General features: G+C 43.3%; 1 protein-coding gene across 1 annotated transcript; it reads left to right on the forward strand.

Annotated features, from left to right (window-relative positions):
* The first annotated feature begins 4,147 nt into the window (after positions 1 to 4,147).
* RWDD2B (RWD domain containing 2B) lies at positions 4,148 to 17,004 on the forward strand. The gene is made up of 6 exons (XM_052639297.1): positions 4,148 to 4,282; positions 7,689 to 7,859; positions 12,993 to 13,219; positions 13,313 to 13,380; positions 13,498 to 13,860; positions 15,777 to 17,004. Exons 3-6 carry the CDS (start codon positions 13,013 to 13,015, stop codon positions 16,009 to 16,011), a joined length of 873 nt encoding a protein of 290 aa, XP_052495257.1. The 5' UTR covers positions 4,148 to 4,282; positions 7,689 to 7,859; positions 12,993 to 13,012; the 3' UTR covers positions 16,012 to 17,004.
* The last annotated feature ends 1,275 nt before the right edge of the window (positions 17,005 to 18,279 follow it).

An 18,279-nucleotide genomic window follows, 5' to 3' on the forward strand; every position in this document is an offset into this window, starting at 1 on the left:
AAGTAGCTGGTCTTGCCGGCTCTCATATTAACCCAGTTCCCTTCCCTCTCCGCCCTTCCAGTATTTCCCACGCCTGCCTGGGATCCATTAAACATGCATGCGTTTGGAAAACTTCTGTCAGCCGGGCTAAAACAGGGCTTTCAAGTTTCGCTAAATCCTACCCTGGGAGCACTGAATCGTCTAGACGACAGCTCCTGCCTGTCCTAATAACCAACAAGCGAACACGGCGGCAAACTCAGCGCCAACTCGTAAGAAGAGTCCTCGGCCGCACGAAGTCCGCCACACCTCCCCTTCCCTTCCAACTGCTCCGCACCCACGGGGGGAACCTCGGGGTCCACTGGGTCGAGGAGGGCGCCAGCACCGACAACTCATTGGTCAGCTCCTGGAACTGACAGGACGTGAGGCCAATGAGAACGCGGTACTGGGCCGAGGCCAGGTAACGTGCTTAAAGGCAGAGGGGCCTTCGAGGAGAGAACGAGGTCGGGGCAGGAAAATTCGGGCTCCCGGGTGCGGAGGAAGTCATGCGAGTGGTGACTGCGAAGGCAGTGGGAGCGGAACTCACCCACGGCGACAGCGCCCATTGCTGCATCCCCTAGTGGGCCCTCGGGCCGGGCAGCCTGCTCCGTCTTCCTCCCCGGTGACGAATTGAAAGCGACAGAGCCGAAGCCAGCGTGACCCCTGGAAAGCAACAACTTCCGGTACGCGGCATTATGGGAAGCGGCTGTGCCCCTTGGGCCCGGCGGCACTGATGCTAGTTAATCGGCGCCTGCGCGGGACTCGCGCCGGAAGTCTGGACGCGGTGGCTTGCGATTGACCTGGCTGTCAATGATTTTTATTCCCCCCCCCCCCCCGCCCCCGGCGCTTCCGGTAATTAGGTACATGTGCGCTCAGTCCTGCGGACTCTTTGCGACTCCGTGGACTGCAGTTCATCAGGTTCCTTTCGTCCATAAAATTTTCCAGGCAAGAACACCTGTGCTCGATCCCTGGGTTGGGAAGATTCCCTGGAGAAGGAAATGGCAACCCACTTCAGTATTCTTGCCTGGAGAATCCCATGGACAGAGGGGCCTGGTGGGCTACAGTCCAAGAGTCGGACACGACTGAGCGACTCTGGGTAAACAGTTCTAAAGTATTGGTACCTGGGGGTGGTCAGACATTTGTAGTCTCCTGGATGGTTACCTTACTCAAACACATCACATTTGAAGGGGGACATTTAAATTTTACTCATTTTCCCGAATTCTGACCAGCCGGACTTCTAAAATTGAGTATATAGTCTGGAAATAACCTTGCTGACAAAGTAAAATTTACAAATATTTACTGTTTATGCGTTAGAAATAGGTTAAGTGCCAAGCCCTCTGTAAAGTGAAATAAACATAGGCTTTCGTCGCCTTGGAGTTTAGTCCTATGCAGAAGACACAATAATCGCTAGGGGAAAAGATGCAGGTCCCAATAGAAAAGCAGGTAAAGGATATAAACAGGTAATTCACAATAAAAACATGATATGAATAAATAGTTATCGTTATTAGTAATCTGATAAAAGTAGGTTAAGAAAGCGGCACCCTAACCTGTCGAATTGGCCAGAGTAATGATGGTTAAATTTGGGGGGTAAACGGCTCTCCTGCTCTATACTGCTTATATAATTTTTTAAGTTTTCATTATTTAGCACAAAGGCCTTTTTTTTTTTTCCTCTTTTCTAAAATGGGCTTAGGGCCATTGTACCACACCTAGAATGCCATTCACTTTTGAGCTTTTAATCCTGTTCACACTTTAAAAGTCACTTTCACGTAAAGAAATTGGCTGAAAAACATAGGTAACATGGCTACCCTATCGCTCACATCACCTGATTTTACTTCTCTACCCAGCATTTATCACAACCTGGTATCTTTGTTTCATAGTTACCTATGTATTTACCCCCTGCCCCACCACCCTGACCTTATGTGTGTGTGTTACTCAGTCTTGACTCTTTGCGACCCCATGGACTGTAGCCCGCCAGCCTCCTGTGGGATTTCCAGGCAAGAATACTGGAGTAGGGTGCCATTTCCTTTCTCCCCTGCCCCAGAAACAAGCAGACCTAAGCTCTCTGAGATGGGGGCATCTTTGTCTTCTTCTATATCTCCTGGCTATATCTCTAGAACCTAGAAGTATTTGGAACACAATGCTTAATACTTACTGAAGAAATTTCAGTCATGAGAAATGTTGGTACTTGACTATTCACACCTTACTCATAATAGCCAAAAAACTGCAGACAGCCCATGTCTCCATCAAAAGAGGAATGGAAGAACTGAGGTATAGTCACTGAGTAGATACAGCTAAGGAATAAAAGAAATTACTGATACACACAAGAACATGGATACACACAATGAAGCCTTACACAAAGGTACCTACTGGATAATTCCATCTCTATTAAGTTCTGCTGCTGCTGCTAAGTCGCTTCAGTCGTGTCCGACTCTTAGCAACCCCATGGACTGCAGGGCATCAGGCTCCTCCATACATGGGATTTTCCAGGCAAGAGTACTGGAGTGGGGTGCCATTGTCTTCCCCGTATTAAGTTCTAGAACAGGCAAAACTAATTATGGTGTGGAGGAAAAAAATAAAAAGACTATTAGTTGCCTGTTGAGTTCCTTGAGGACTGACTGGGAAGGAATCTGAAAGAATTTTCTGGGGTGCTGTAATGTTCTACATTTTAATAGGATTTGAGTTACCAAGGTGTATGAATTTGTCAAAACTCAGCAAATATACATTTAAGATATATATTTCCTTTTTACTTAAAAAAACCCTACATAATTGAAATCCTAATGTTATGTATGCTTAAGTACTTAAAAGTAGACTAATGTCTGCAGCTTACTTTGAAAGGCATAAGAGATGGGATGGCTGAATTAGATTTATGACAAAGCTAGTTAGGCATTGTTGAGGTCAGTTTCTTAACCTTAGCACTACCAGCATTTTAGACCAGCAAATTTTTTGTAGGGGGGATACCCTGGTGTACCCTGGTGCACCCTGCTAAGTATCTCTGGATTCTACCTATTAGGTACCCAAAGCACACACCCTTCCAGTTGTGACAACTCAAAACGTCTTCAGACATTCCAAAAATCCTTTGGGGAGCAAAATCAACTTCCTCCTTCTCCTTTCTTTGTGAATTGCTTCACTTGAAATTCTCTCAACTTTGCTGTAATGCTTGAAATGTTCCATAAAAGTTGGAGAAAGATTATGACACTGAAAAATGCTCAGAAAACACCATGTAAAAGATGAAGCTATGAAGACCTTTAAACACATCTTAAAAAGAAAAAAAAAAATAGCAATGATAGTACCTAATATTAATACCAGCTTGTGCTGTACTGGGCTTAGTCGCTCAGTCGTGTCCGACTCTGCGACCTCATGGACTGTAGCCCGCCAAGCATCTCTGTCTATGTGGTTTCTCCAAGCAAGAATACTGGAGCTGGTTGCCAAGCCCTCCTCCAGGGCATCTTCCCAGCCCAGGGATCAAACTCCGGTCTCCCGCATTGCAGGTAAATTCTTTGCGGTTTGAGCAGCCAGGAAAGACCCAATATCAGGCGATAAATCTTATGAGATTTCTACAATGAATATGTAACATAGAGGAAAAGGTACATTGCGTGTATTTAGTTGGTTAAGAAAAACATCTTTTAATTACTCTCGTGTTGGGGAGTCAGCTTAAAACTGTCCTTGATCCGTGGCGATAAATTTCTGTGTTGGCACAGGGTCCTTCCTAGGGTCGCCACGGCCACCATCCACGCTCACCTGTCCCTACTGCCTTGCTACTCAGCGTCGTTCAGGGGCCAGGACCGCTACTACCTGGGAAGATCTTAGGAATGCAAAACGTGGGACTCCAAGGCTACCTTCCGAATCCCATCTGCGTTATACCAAGATCCCCGAAGGACTCCGCCACAAGTTCGAATTTGAGGGGCGATGCTTCGGTGGACCATATCCTGACCCAGGAAACTTGCCGGCCATGCTTCTCACCGACAGTGGCAGCAGCTGGGAAACACGAATAGGGAAGAACAAAAACTATCCGGCTGACAGAAACGAAGCCGGGCCCAGGGATCCCGGTTTTATCACCTCCGACTTCCGGGACGCGCGGGCTTGAGATCGCGCATGCGCCCGGCCGGGAGGGCGGTGTCTCACGCTCTAGAGGCGGCGGGACGAAGGTTGTTTGTCGGCTTCCGGTTCGCTAGCCTGGGATCCTTGAGGGTGTCTCCGAATAAGAATCGAGCCGTTTATGCAACCAGGAAACGCGGGGTTACAGCACTGAGTGGGTGCATGGCTCGAGGTGAGTCTTCTCTCCACCTGCGGACCGGGAGTTCCTATGCTGCGGCGGCCCAGTCCACCGCTCGGTAACTCGGCGACCTGGTGGCCCCGCCTTCCCACTAACTTATCGCCGCTCATTGGTTAGAACTAGCTTCGTGTTTCCTGGCCCCGCGCACCCTCGTCTCCTCTACACCGCGCCGCGCCGCCCCCTCCCTCAAACACACACACCCCACACACATCCTGAACATGGTCTGTCGTTAGGATAGGGGCCAGGGGAAACTTTCTGAGTAAGTTAGAACTTGGACAACCAAGTCCTTTAAAAAAAACAGTAGTCAAAATAAAAAAGAAAAAAACTGCAAGGGAAAAAGAAAGGAAGCTCGTGTCATTCTGCGTTCTTACAGTGATATTCACTAAAACCTTGAGTCAGAAAATCCTGTTCAAGGTGTTTCTGGGACTGAAACCTCGTCTACGAAAATAACTAGACAAATCATTTATTTGTGACATCACTCCGGTAGCTGTCCAGCCATACGTCGCTGAGACCCAAACCTCCAAACTCAGTGAGGCCTGTTCCCAAATTAACTCACTCCCGGACTAACTAAACAAACGTGCTTTTAGAGAAATGCTCAGTACTCCCTAAATTACATCTTCAGCCAAATCTCTTATAAACGCCATAGTTGTTCATCTAGCTGCCTGCTGGACGTCTCTACTTACTAGGTGGCTTGACAGACATTTCATTACCTAGTCTGTCTAAGACCAACCTTCAGATTTACACCATCTTCCCCATCCAAGTAAATGGCAGGTCCGTTCTTGCAGTTTTCTGGAAGCCTCGGAGTTATTCTTACATATCACATATAATTCATCCATGATCCTGTTGGTCTACTCTTAATACATGTCTAGAACACGAACAGTTGCTCCCCACCTCCACTACCATATCCACTACCACTATCCAAGTCACCATCATCTCTCCTTCTATCATTGTAGTGCCTGCCTGCTAACTCTGCTTCCATCCTTCTTCCCAGCAGTGTGAGCCTTTGATAAGTCAGACCCCTTCAGTGGCCTTCCATATCAGTCAGGATAAAACCCCAAATCCTGGGACTTCCCCGGTGGTCGAATGCTGCAAGATCCCCAGTGCTGCAACTAAGACCTGGCAGAGCCGAATACATAATAAATATATCTTTTTAAAAAATCCTAAATCCTAGCCATTCCCTAATTTCCAACATGACTGCCCCTGATTTCCTCTCTAACGTTTTGTCCTAAAACCCTGCCCCTGACTCACTGCTCCAGCCACCTGGTGTAGCATCAGCCTGCTTCCTGGGCTATGGACATGCTGTTCCTTTTGCCTGGAAGACTTGTTGCTCATTTCAACACATGGCTTTCTTCTTCAGTGCCTTCAAGTCTCGTTCCCCCGCAGTCACCTTAGCAAAAAGGCTGTCCCTGGCCAGCCTGTGTATAATTGAACCACCCCCAGCAACTTGCACCTTATCTTATTTACCTTCTTCATAACAGTTATTCACTGGACGTATATGTGGGGTGCAGGGGAGCGGTGTATGAAGTGCTTCCCCAGTGCCTCAGTGGTAAAGGATCAGCCTGCAGTGCAGGAGCTGCAGGAGACGTGTGTTCAATCCCTGGGTTGGGAAGATCCCCAGGAAGAGGGCATGGCAATGTGTGTGTGTGTGTTCTGTTATCATAGGCTGCTCCCACTAGGTTAAATCTCTGACAGCAGAGATTTTTTTTGTTTTTGTTACTTTAGTCCATCATTACAGTCTTAGTGCTTGACATACAATAGGTACCCAAGAAATATTTGTTGATTGAATATAAAAATAGCAAGCTCTTTATGGCACTTGCTCTGTTGCCAGGCATCATTTTAAGTACTTCCCACACATCCTCATTTAATAACTTACAGCAGCCCTGTCATTCCCGTTCTGGAGATGGGAAGAGTAAGGCACAGAAAATTAAGCCACCTGCCTCAGGTCACACAGTTGGTAAGTGGCAGAGCCAGGAGTTGCATCTTGGCAGTGTGGCAACAGAGTATACTTAAACACTATGATAAAAACCAAAGTAAATTCACCTCCTCTAATAACCATCTAAGTTGTTTCCTAGTTCCCCAACTCCAACAGGACTAGAAAAGATAAGGAATTCTAATAGTCCAGGGATTTTAAATATTTCTGAAGATATATATATACACATATATATATTCTGAAGATATATGTGTGTGTGTATACATACATCCCCTGGAGAAGGGAATGGCAACCCACTCCACTATTCTTGCATGGAAAATTCCATGGACAAAGGAGCCTGGTGGGCCACAGTCCATGGGGTCACAAAGAGTCAGACATGACTGAGCGACTAAGTGCACACAGACACACACACACACACACACCCCTACATATATATCTTTTGGCCTTACCACATGGTACAAGCGGAGAAAGCAATGGCACCCCACTCCAGTACTCTTGCCTAGAAAATCCCATGGACAGAGGAGCCTGGTAGGCTGCAGTCTATGGGGTCATGAAGAGTCGGACACGACTGAGCGACCTCACTTTCACTTTTCACTTTCATGCTTTGGAGAAGGAAATGGCAACCCACTCCAGTGTTCTTGACGAGAATTCCAGGGACAGGGCAGCCTGGTGGGCTGCCGTCCACGGGGTCGCACAGAGTTGGACACGACTGAAGCGACTTAGCAGCAGCAGCAGCACGGTACACGGAGATCTTAGTTCCCTGACCAGGGATCAAGCGTACACCCCCTGCAGTGGAAACACAGAGTCTTAACCACTAGACCACCAGGGGAAGTCCCAAGGTATGGCCAGATTTAAAGGAACCATGACTTTCTCTAGGCTGAAAGTTCTACTGGAGCTAAAGAAGTGAAGGGCTGCCTGCAGGAGCTTGGTCATAGGTCATTGTCAGAATCCCACCAAAGCAGGGAAAGAATAATGAAGAAATACCCTGGCTTCTTTCTCCTCTCATCCTCCCACTTCCAGCCAGAGCACTGGCCAACCACAAGAAATGCAGAAGATTTGGGTGCAATAGGCTGTGGAGGTCAGCTGTCCAGAGTCCAGGGAAGGGTAAAGAAGGACCAAGAATGGGTTTAGAGGACAAACAGTAAGTAGCATAAGGGAAAATATTCCAAATGATGAATCCCTGAATTACACCTGGGCAGCTGGACTTGTGAAGAAGGGACAGGTTCAGGTCCATGCTGTTTCTCTTGTGCTTTCTTGCCCTGCACACCTTTCTTCCCTCGGCACGTTAGGCCTCCTCCTCCCTTGTCTAAGTCTTACCCTTCCTTTAAGGCTCAACTCAAATCGTGCCACCTTCCTCAAATCTTTTTTTGATGACCCATTTTATTGATCATGCCCTCATTTTAATCCTTGTGATAATACTGGTCACTGAACACTTGGCCTTTTTACCTTCACTGTTCTATGTTTTATTAGATATAAGTCCTGATCTTCAACCTAAATAGTTCCAGGAAGGAATGAAGGATGAAGCTCTACAGATAATAGCTGCCCAATCAACCTTTACCAAAGATGAAAAGAAAGTCCATGAAGACACCACCAACTGAAATAATGGTGTTTGATTCCCCAGAGTAAATTCTCGTTGAGAAGGTAAGCCATGTTTTCTCTGTATCAGTGCGATTCAGTTTTCCATTCATAAGCATAACTCTTATTCCTTTCTAGTGAATTTAGAGGTACTACATGCTAATCATGAACTTCAAGCAATATAGAAGCATACAAATTAAAAGATGAAAATCCTTCTCTTCTTCTGTCAACCCACATTAGCCAACTGTTAGTAGTTTTGTGAATTCTCTTTGTGATTTTTTTTTCGTGTATGTGTGATGGTAAGAAGGAATAGTAATATTATTTATTGATTATTTATATTGTTCTACAACCTATTTTCATTTATTTTTTATTTTTATAGTCTACTATTTTAAGTAACCATACATCATGAACATCAATGTGAATATCCATTTTTTAAGTTATTTCATAATCTTCTACTGTTTGGGTATACAGGGTGTACAGGCATATCTCATTTTATTGCACTTTGCAGATAGTGTGTTTTTTGTTTTTTACAAATTGAAGGTTTGTTGTAACTTGAGCACATCTCCTGGTGGTATTTTTCCCACAGCATTTGCTCCCTTTGTGTCTCTCTCTCACATTTTGGTAATTCTCCCAATATTTCAAACTTTTCATTATTACCAAATTGGTTATCGTGATCTGTAACCAGTGATCTTTGATGTCATTATTACAAAAAGATTATCATTAAGGTACGTATGTTGTTTTTTTTTTAGACATATTTCTATTGCATACTTAACAGAATACAGTGTAGTATAAACATAACTTATATGCAATGGGAAATCAAAATATTTGTGTCATTCACTTCATTGTGATACTCACATTATTATGTTGGTCTAGAATTAAACCTGCAGTATCTCCAAGATATGCCTATGTATTTACTTAACTCCTGTTCTGTTGCTGAACAATTAAGCCATTTCTGATTTTTTTTCTTATTATTAACAGTGACCATCCTTAGAAACACAGTTTTATGCGTCGGTTTTTCTTTAGGGCAGTTTCATAAGATTGGCATTTTTAAATCAGCTTTCCTTATAACAACGTTTCCCCCTTTTTCTTTTTTTTTAATGCCAACTTGATAAATTAAAAATATTATGTTAGAGGGACTTCCACTTTTCAGGATATTTTTCCTAGTCTTCCCCAAAAGAATCATGATATATATATATATATATATATATAAAGGAGAACAATATTCTGAAAGGTGGAGAGAGGTTGGCAGATCAGTGAAGGACCTCAGGACCCAAGGAAGGACGTGATGATCACTCCTTTGGATATTTTTTTTTTTGCCTCAAATATCCCAGACTTGACACGAAGAAGCAGCAACCCATTATAGTCTGCTGGTGTCATATTTTACCAGTGTCAGTAAAATACAGAAACCTTATGTCACTTTTAATTCAACGATATAATAATCTTAAATTTTTCTTCTACATACATTTAGAACAACAGTCTTATAATTTGTGATTCAGCCATCAGATATGTAGTGCCAATATTAAGAAACCCTGAAAGAGAGTCTAAAGTCTAGACTCTAGAGTTTCAACAAATTCATGTTTTCTGCGGCATACACAGAGCAACTTTCCAAAGTAGCTGGTGTTGACAGTTCTGAGCCCTTCTGAAGTTCTGCAGTTCCCTTCCCCACCCGACCAAGCAGTTAATAAAGGAAAAAAAGCTGAAATCTAAGTTAGCTGTGACTCATTCACCCCTTTCCATCTTCCCGTATTTTGTTGATAGCATTTATCTGTCATTTCTGTCCCTGTATATGTAAGAATCTATTCCTTTACTCTAATTTTAATGGAGGGAAAAGAGAGAAAGAGAAATAAATACATGTGCTCAGCCTCCATGTTTTATTAGATGGCCCTGCACTTTCTTGCAAATGAAAATCAAGTTATCAAATTCTAAAAAATGTTTTAAAATCCTATTTTGGTTAGCATCTTGTAATCTTTATAACCTTGGAGTGGGGAAGACTCTTTTCCAATGAAGATTCAAAGTCCAAAAGCTGTAAAAGAAAAGGCTGGTGAGTCTGCCTCCTTAAAAGTAAAAACGAATGAATGGCTCACACAGACACAGAACATCATATAAAGACTATATACCAAGAATTTTTCTTAAAGCAGGGGACTGTGTGAAAATTTTAAACTTCCATGTAGCAACTTTTCTGGAAGGCAACTTGACAATATCCAAACTTGTAAAATGCTGTACGAATCAGCCACCTCTGCAAACTTACTCTTGTGTATATATTATTCACAGCTCACCAAACTGTGTGTGTTTGTATGTGTGTGTATTCATAAAGTTCCATTATAGAAGTGTTCGTAATAGCAAAACTGTGGGAAAAAACCCAGTGCCCATCAGTAGATATGGAATGCAATAAATTATGACGTATCTATCTGATTCACTATGAGTCAACCACCAGAAAGAATGAGATAAATCAATCTATGTGCTGACAGTGAATCAGTTCAGATCAGTTCAGTTCAGTCGCTCAATCGTGTCCGACTCTTTGCGACCCCATGAATCGCAGCACGCCAGGCCTCCCTGTCCATCACCAACTCCCGGAGTTCACTTAGACTCACGTCCATTGAGTCCGTGATGCCATCCAGCCATCTCATCCTCGGTCGTCCCCTTCTCCTCCTGCCTCCAATCCCTCCCAGCATCAGAGTCTTTTCCAATGAGTCAACTCTTTACATGAGGTGGCCAAAGTACTGGAGTTTCAGCTTTAGCATCATTCCTTCCAAAGAAATTCCAGGGTTGATCTCCTTCAGAATGGACTGGTTGGATCTCCTTGCAGTCCAAGGGACTCGCAAGAGTCTTCTCCAACACCACAGTTCAAAAGCATCAATTCTTTGGCGCTCAGCCTTCTTCCCAGTCCAACTCTCACATGCATACATGACCACTGGAAAAACCATAGCCTTGACTAGACGGACCTTAGTTGGCAAAGTAATGTCTCTGCTTTTGAATATACTATCTAGGTTGGTCATAACTTTTCTTCCAAGGAGTAAGCATCTTTTAATTTCATGGCTGCAGTCACCATCTGCAGTGATTTTGGAGCCCAGAAAAATGAAGTCTGACACTGTTTCCACTGTTTCCCCATCTATTTCCCATGAAGTGATGGGACCAGATGCCATGATCTTCGTTTTCTGAATGTTGAACTTTAAGCCAACTTTTTCACTCTCCTCTTTTACTTTCATCAAGAGGCTTTTTAGCTCCTCTTCACTTTCTGCCATAAGAGTGGTGTCATCTGCATATCTGAGGTTATTGGTATTTCTCCCGGCAGTCTTGATTCCAGCTTGTGTTTCTTCCAGTCCAGCGTTTCTCATGATGTACTCTGCATAGAAGTTAAATAAGCAGGGTGACAATATACAGCCTTGACGTACTCCTTTTCCTATTTGGAACCAGTCTGTTGTTCCATGTCCAGTTCTAACTGTTGCTTCCTGACCTGCATACAGATTTCTCAAGAGCCAGGCCAGGTGGTCTGGTATTCCCATCTCTTTCTGAATTTTCCACAGTTTCTTGTGATCGACACAGTCAAAGGCTTTGGCATAGTCAATCAAGCAGAAATAGATGTTTTTCTGGAACTCTCTTGCTTTTTCCATGATCTAGCGGATGTTGGCAATTGGATCTCTGGTTCCTCTGCCTTTTCTAAAACCAGCTTGAACATCAGGGAGTTCACAGTTCACGTATTGCTGAAGCCTGGCTTGGAGAATTTTGAGCATTACTTTACTAGCATGTGAGATGAGTGCAATTGTGTGGTAGTGTGAGCATTCTTTGGCATTGCCTTTCTTTGGGATTGGAATGAAAACTGACCTTTTCCAGTCCTGTGGCCACTGCTGAGTTTTCCAAATTGCTGGCATATTGAGTGCAGCACTTTAAGAGCATCATCTTTCAGGATTTGAAACAGCTCAACTGGAATTCCGTCACCTCCACTAGCTTTGTTCATAGTGATGCTTTCTAAGGCCCACTTGACTTCACATTCCAAGATGTCTGGCTCTAGATGAGTGATCACATCATCATGATTATCTTGGTCATGAAGATCTTTTTTGTACAGTTCTTCCGTGTATTCTTGCCACCTCTTCTTAATATCTTCTGCTTCTGTTAGGTCCATACCATTTCTGTCCTTTATCGAGCCCATCTCTGCATGAAATGTTCCCTTGGTATCTCAAATTTTCAGTGAATAGATCTCCAAAATATATTTGGTGGGGAGAGAGTTAGGAAGTAAGGACAAAAGATTTGTAAATATCACCCCTTCTAGATACATTTTAATGATATATTTCATTCTCTACATATATTTACACATTATACCACCATGGTATATGTGTAATGCCTAAAATGTTTCTGAAACACCAAAATCTCTGCCTTGGATAGGGGGCTTAGCTAGGGGAAGCAATCACCAGCAGCAAACTGTGTCTTCACTTTTAACCTTTCTCCGTCATTTGAATTTTATAATCTTGTAACTTTTTGCTGTTGTTGACATGTGTTACTTGAGCTATGGGATAATTAGCCTTTATTTTCTGTTTTTCACATTCTTCTGTTTTTTAAAAACTAATGAATATTAAGAGAAAAAAATGACCACACATCTAACTTTCTTCCTTATTCTTTTCATTCTGAGTTTCCAAGGTAACCAGTCAGAGCCTCTTTCCTGGTTATATCATCGATATGACTTTTGACTACACAATTAGTTTACTTCCATGTAATTGCTCATTGTGGTATCTCAAGACGCCACATCAACTATCTATAGAGAAATCTGGTGCCTGGGTTTCTTTGGAGTTTTACCACTGTCATTGGGTTGTCCTGTAGTTTGGATCACTGGTGGTGGTTTAGTCCTTCAGTCACATCCAGCTTTTTGCCACCTCATGGACTGTAGCCCGCCAGGCTCCTCTATCCATGGGATTTCCCAGGCAAGAATACTGGCGTAGATTGCTATTCCTTTCTCCAGGGGATCTTCCTGACCCAAGGATCAAACCTGGGTCTCCTGCATTGCAGGCAGATTCTTCACCATGTGGGCTACCAGGGAAACCCCTTTTGATCCTTAGTATATTACACCTGAAAGTAACACAGAAGGTATTCTGATTAAATGTCATATTTTATTAAGATTTTCAGTAAGTACCCATGTTCAATATGTACCGATGTTGAGTTCTCCCAAGATTGTATTTATAAATGTCTCTCTTATCCTTACCTTCTTAGAAACTTCCAGGTACCCCGAAATGACTGAGATTGACCAGGCAGAGGCCCAGCTCTCTGAGTTGGACCTGCTGGCCAGTATGTTCCCCGGTGAGAACGAGCTCATCATGAATGACCAGCTGGCTTTAGCAGAACTGAAAGAGTGCATTGAAAAGAGGACCATGGAAGGACGATCTTCAAAAGTTTACTTTACAATCAGTGTGAATCTGGACGTATCTGAGGAAGCAATGGTAATTCAGTGTTACTTTTGGAAGCATTGAAATATGTCTCAACTTAAAACAGCACTTAGGGCAATTTTTCTCTCTCTCTCTTTCTTTAATCAGGTGATGTTTTCTCTGGCCTGTATTCTTCCTTTTAAATACCCTGCAGTTCTGCCTGAAATTACTGTCAGGTACGTTACAGACCCTGGCCAACTTCAGAGGTCAAAACTAATCTGAGAACAAAAGCACTTCTCAAGTTTGTTCTGAGAAAATTGATTTAATGTTTAATCCCATATCTTTTCCATCAGGTCAGAATTATTAAGTAGATCCGAGCAGGCTCAGCTGAATACGGATCTGACTGCATACCTACAAAAGAACTGTCTCGGAGATGTCTGTATACTGAATGCCACAGAGTGGGTTCGAGAACATGCTTCTGGCTACATCAGCAAAGACGTCACCCCGTCCCCTGCTCCAGGAAGTACAGTCCAGCCAGGCGACCACGTTCTCACAAGGCTCTGGATCTACAGCCATCACATCTACAACAAATACAAAAGAAAGAATATTCTTGAGTGGGCAAAGGAGCTTTCCCTCTCTGGGTTTAGCATGCCTGGGAAACCTGGTGTTGTTTGTGTGGAAGGCCCACAGAGTGCCTGTGAAGAATTCTGGTCAAGGTTGGCTATCACCACCTTTTTTGTTGTTGTGCTAAGCCTTCGTTGCTATGTGCGGGCTTTCTCTCCTCTTACAGCGAGTGGGCACTGCTCTCTAGTTGTGGTCTGTGGGCTTCTCACTGTGGCTTCTCTTGCAGCAGAGCACAGGCTTTAGGCACATGGGCTCAGGAGTTGTGACTTGCTGGCTCTAAGACGCCAGACGGCTTCAGGAGCTGTGGTTTGCGGGCCCTAAAGCATGCAGGCTTCTGGAGTTGTGCCTCATGGGCTTAGCGGCTTCACAATATGTGGAATCTCGCTGGAGCAGCGATCAAACCTGTGTCTCCTGCACTGGCAGGTGGATTCTTATCCACTGTATCACCAGAGAAGTCCAGGGTTTTCACAACTTCTGTATGCCTTGTCAATTATTACAGTATACAACATGATACTCAGTTCAGTTCAGTCGCTCAGTCATGTCTGACTCTTTGCGACCCCATGGATTGCAGCACGCCAGGCTTCCCTGTCCATGACCAACTCCTGGAGTCTACTCAAACTCACGTCTATAGAGTTGGTGATGCCATCCAACCATTTCATCCTCTGTCATCCCCTTTTCCTCCTTCCTTCAGTCTTTCCCAGAATCAGGGTCTTTTTCAATGAGTCAGTTCTTTGCATCTGTTGGCCAAAGTATTGGAACTTCAGCTTCAGCATCCGTCCTTCCAATGAATATTCAGGACTGATTTCCTTTAGGATAGACTGGTTGGATCTCCTTGCAGTCCAAGGGACTCTCAAGAGTCTTCTCCAACACCACAGTTCAAAAGCATCAGTTCTTCAGCACTTAGCTTTCTTTATGGTCCAACTCTCACATCCATACATGACTACTGGAAAAACCATAGCTTTGACTGGATGGACCTTTGTTGGCAAAGTAACGTCTCTGCTTTTTAATATGCTATCTAGGTTCGTCATAGCTTTCCTTCCAAAGAGTAAGTGTCTCTTAATTTCATGGCTGCAGTCACCATCTGCAGTGATTTTGGAGCCCAGGAAAAAAATCTGTCACTGTGCCATGTATCACATGATACTAGAGATGTGGAAATCTGTGTCCCTGAAGTCATATCAGGATTTAGTCTAAAATAGCACTCACATTTGGTCAGTGTACTCCTCTCACCTGACACGGCACAGAGAAGATATTCTGTAGGTAGACATTAGATCCCGCCCCTGCCCACAACACTGTCTACCGTCCCCTCCATTTCTATGGATCTGATTCTTCTCTCAGCGATGTTGTAAGTTGTGGTTACCCTCTGGAACAAGATTTCTAATCTTATTTCTCTGAAAGTGAGAAATGGAAAGTATCAGTCGTTCAGTCATGTCTGACTCTTAGTGACCCCATGGGCTGTAGCCTGCCAATCTCCCATTTCCATGGAATTCTCCAGGCAAGAATACTGGAGTGGGTTGCCATTCCCTTCTCCAGGGGATCTTCCTGACCCAGGAACTGAATCTGGGTCTCCTGCATTGTGGCAGATTCTTTACTGTCTGAGCCACTAGGGAATCTTATTTCTCTACTGATACCCTAAATCACAAGCCCCTTCAAGAGGTCAATATTCAGGAATTTCTACATTTGTAAAATGCTGATACCAGGCAGTCATAATAGCAGTAGATGAGTTTGGGGATGGGATATGGAGGAAATGGCAACCCACTCCAGTATTCTTGCCTGGAAAAGCCCTTATACAGAGGAGCCTGGTGGGCTTAACAGTCCATAGCATTGCAAAACAGACATGACTGATCACACATTACTGGAATCATACTAGATTAAAATAAAATCTATGTGAGATGAAAGGACATTTCTTTACTTCTAGGAAAAAGCATTGATAAATCTATTTTATAACTTCTACTTTCAGGGCTTTAGAGTACACATTTTCAAATTTTCTACTCTGAAAATTTCTTTTCAGGCTCAGAAAATTAAACTGGAAGAGAATTTTAATTCGCCATCGAGAAGATATTCCTTTTGATGGTACAAGTGAGGACATGGAGAGACAAAGAAAATTTTCAGTTTTTGAAGAAAAAATATTCAGTGTTAATGGAGCCAGAGGAAACCACATGGACTTTGGTCAGCTGTATCAGTTTTTGAATGCCAACAAATGTGGGAATGTTTTCCAGATGTTGTTTGGTGTGGAAGGACAGTGAACAGGGGAGTGGCTGAAAGCGTTTTGCCACTGTTGGTCTTTTGACTTTTTCCTCTCTTTTGCTTGAAAGATTTTGACTTTAGTCCCACTCTAGAATGTTAGGGAGGGGGAAAAAAAGGCAAAGCAATGTAGCAGAAATGCATCTGTTAAAAATATGTCATGATTAGAACTGAGTTTTAATTTATAACCTTAAAATTGTTGATAGACATTTCTTGACTTACAAGCTACCTATTTTGAAAGAGAAGTTAATTATATTTAATTATAACATTGGTGGTCCGACTTGCCACCCATTCCCAACCCCTTTCCCCTGTATCTGTCTCCACTTAAGACCCTGGAAAAGCTAAATGCTCACTGTCTCAGACTGTCTTGCAGCTAGGGTGGCCGGGGGACACAGCTTTGACCACGGAACCTCTGGGAAAACTTTTGCTTCCCTGATTAAAGTGATAGGTACAACTAGGGCACCTCTTCCCTCTCTTCTGTCACAGGCACCAGAATGATCACTAGAGCTGCAATCGTCCTTTCAGCCATGAAGGAAGAAGGGGTGAAGAGAGCCACAGAGATGCCAACCCTCAAGCAGTTGAACCACTGATCCAACACTAGCACCTGCCTATCTCTAGACAGCTTATTAAGAAATAAAACCAGTTTTATTTGTATTTCTGTGCCTGTTACTAGCAGCTGAAAGTGAGTTTGCCAATTAGATTTTTTTCAGAGCATTAGTTTTGCATGTACCCCTGCCATTTGGTACAAAGACAGGTGGGATTTTTCTTAAACAGAGTTTGCAGTTCATCTCTATTTCTGTATGCTCATGCTCTGCCCTGCTCCTTGGCTTACCTCAGAGAAGGCTTAGAAGACTTTTTAATAGGTCTCAAGCATGCATGGAATTGGTAATTTAGAGCATTTGTTTTTGGCAAATTGGATTTTGACACATTTTTTTCATTCTGCAAGTGGCTTTCTGTAAATCTACCTTCAGCAAATTGACCCACTCAAATAAACACACAGCCTGGTTTTCGAGACCCTGCATAAACCAGTTTCAAAAGTGATGATTAAATATTTACTAATTGCTAGCACCCAGGTTGATCCTGTGTGTTGGGTGTTCCTTGAGTCAGACTCTGATAGAGGGACAGGTCGGAGTCGGGGGCACAATACATCATTTATCTTAGTAAAACAGTCAGAGGCAACTTCTGTGGCCATCACTAAGTGTAGGTAGAAAACAAAAAGGGATAAAAGAACTACAAGGAAACGTAGATAGACCTTGGATATACACACACGGGAAAATCCAAATGGTGTTCATGGATGCAAGTCTTACATGCCTTCTCAGGTTCCCCCCCTGCTGCCCACCTCCCCGGTGCCCTGTCAGCTGCCCTGGAAATGCCAGGCCCCCCTCAGCTGCCACCACACAGCCAGGTGGATCAGCTGTACCTTAGTTTCTGAGTTCCCCCACCACTTCCAGGTTTGGATGAGTACCCCACCAAACGATACCGACATGGCAACAAGCCACCAAGGGGGCCAGGTGATGCCCATGTTACTTTCAGCGGGGCCAAACTGCTAAAACTTCTTTACTCTTCATACATTATTTTAATGAAAAACACATTGTATGTATAAATATATAGATCTCAAGCGAAATATAAAAACATTGACTACAATAATGTAGCTTTATAAGCTTTCTTCACAGACTACTGTCAAATTTAGACATTGAACTATTAACACAGTGACCAAGAGAAGTACAGAGTTTTCAGCTGCGTAATTAAGAAATTTTCTCTGAAAATGAATCGAAGTATTAGTCAATACTTCAATAAAGAAATACATCAATAAAGAAAACAGCAAGTTACATACATAGTCTGCCTAGATTATATAATGTAAAAGACACAGTAAAAACTGTAAGAAACTAAAGTTAAATGTAATAGGCAATATAGCTTTTTTCATTATACCAATGATTACAGGCTTCCCTGGTGGCTCAGTGCCTGCCAGTGCCAAGACGGGTGTGATCCCTGGGCTGGGAGGATTCCCTGGAGAAGGAGATGGCAACCCACTCCAGTGTTCTTGCCTGGGAAGTCTCATGGACAGAGGAACCTGGCAGGGTACAGTCCACGAGGTCACAAGAGTCAGACATGGCTTAGTGACTAACCAACCAAACCAATGTACTACGTATATAAAAATACTTAAATGTAAAATTATTCAGTATGATTGCATGGTGTTTATCCCACAATGACAGTTTGTCAACATATTAATCTGAAAAGTATCTTGAACTGAAATCATCTGTAAAGAAATG

This window comes from Budorcas taxicolor, chromosome 1, assembly GCF_023091745.1.
Source record: "Budorcas taxicolor isolate Tak-1 chromosome 1, Takin1.1, whole genome shotgun sequence".
NCBI classification, from domain to species: domain Eukaryota; kingdom Metazoa; phylum Chordata; class Mammalia; order Artiodactyla; family Bovidae; genus Budorcas; species Budorcas taxicolor.

Bases quoted from the DNA above. Each gene is read 5' to 3' on its own strand.
- RWDD2B (XM_052639297.1), top strand. From the start codon at position 13,013: ATGACTGAGATTGACCAGGCAGAGGCCCAGCTCTCTGAGTTGGACCTG. The intron at 13,220-13,312 runs GTAATTCAGTGT...TTCTTTAATCAG, and splicing joins ACGTATCTGAGGAAGCAATG to GTGATGTTTTCTCTGGCCTG. The intron at 13,861-15,776 runs GTTGGCTATCAC...ATTTCTTTTCAG, and splicing joins TGTGAAGAATTCTGGTCAAG to GCTCAGAAAATTAAACTGGA.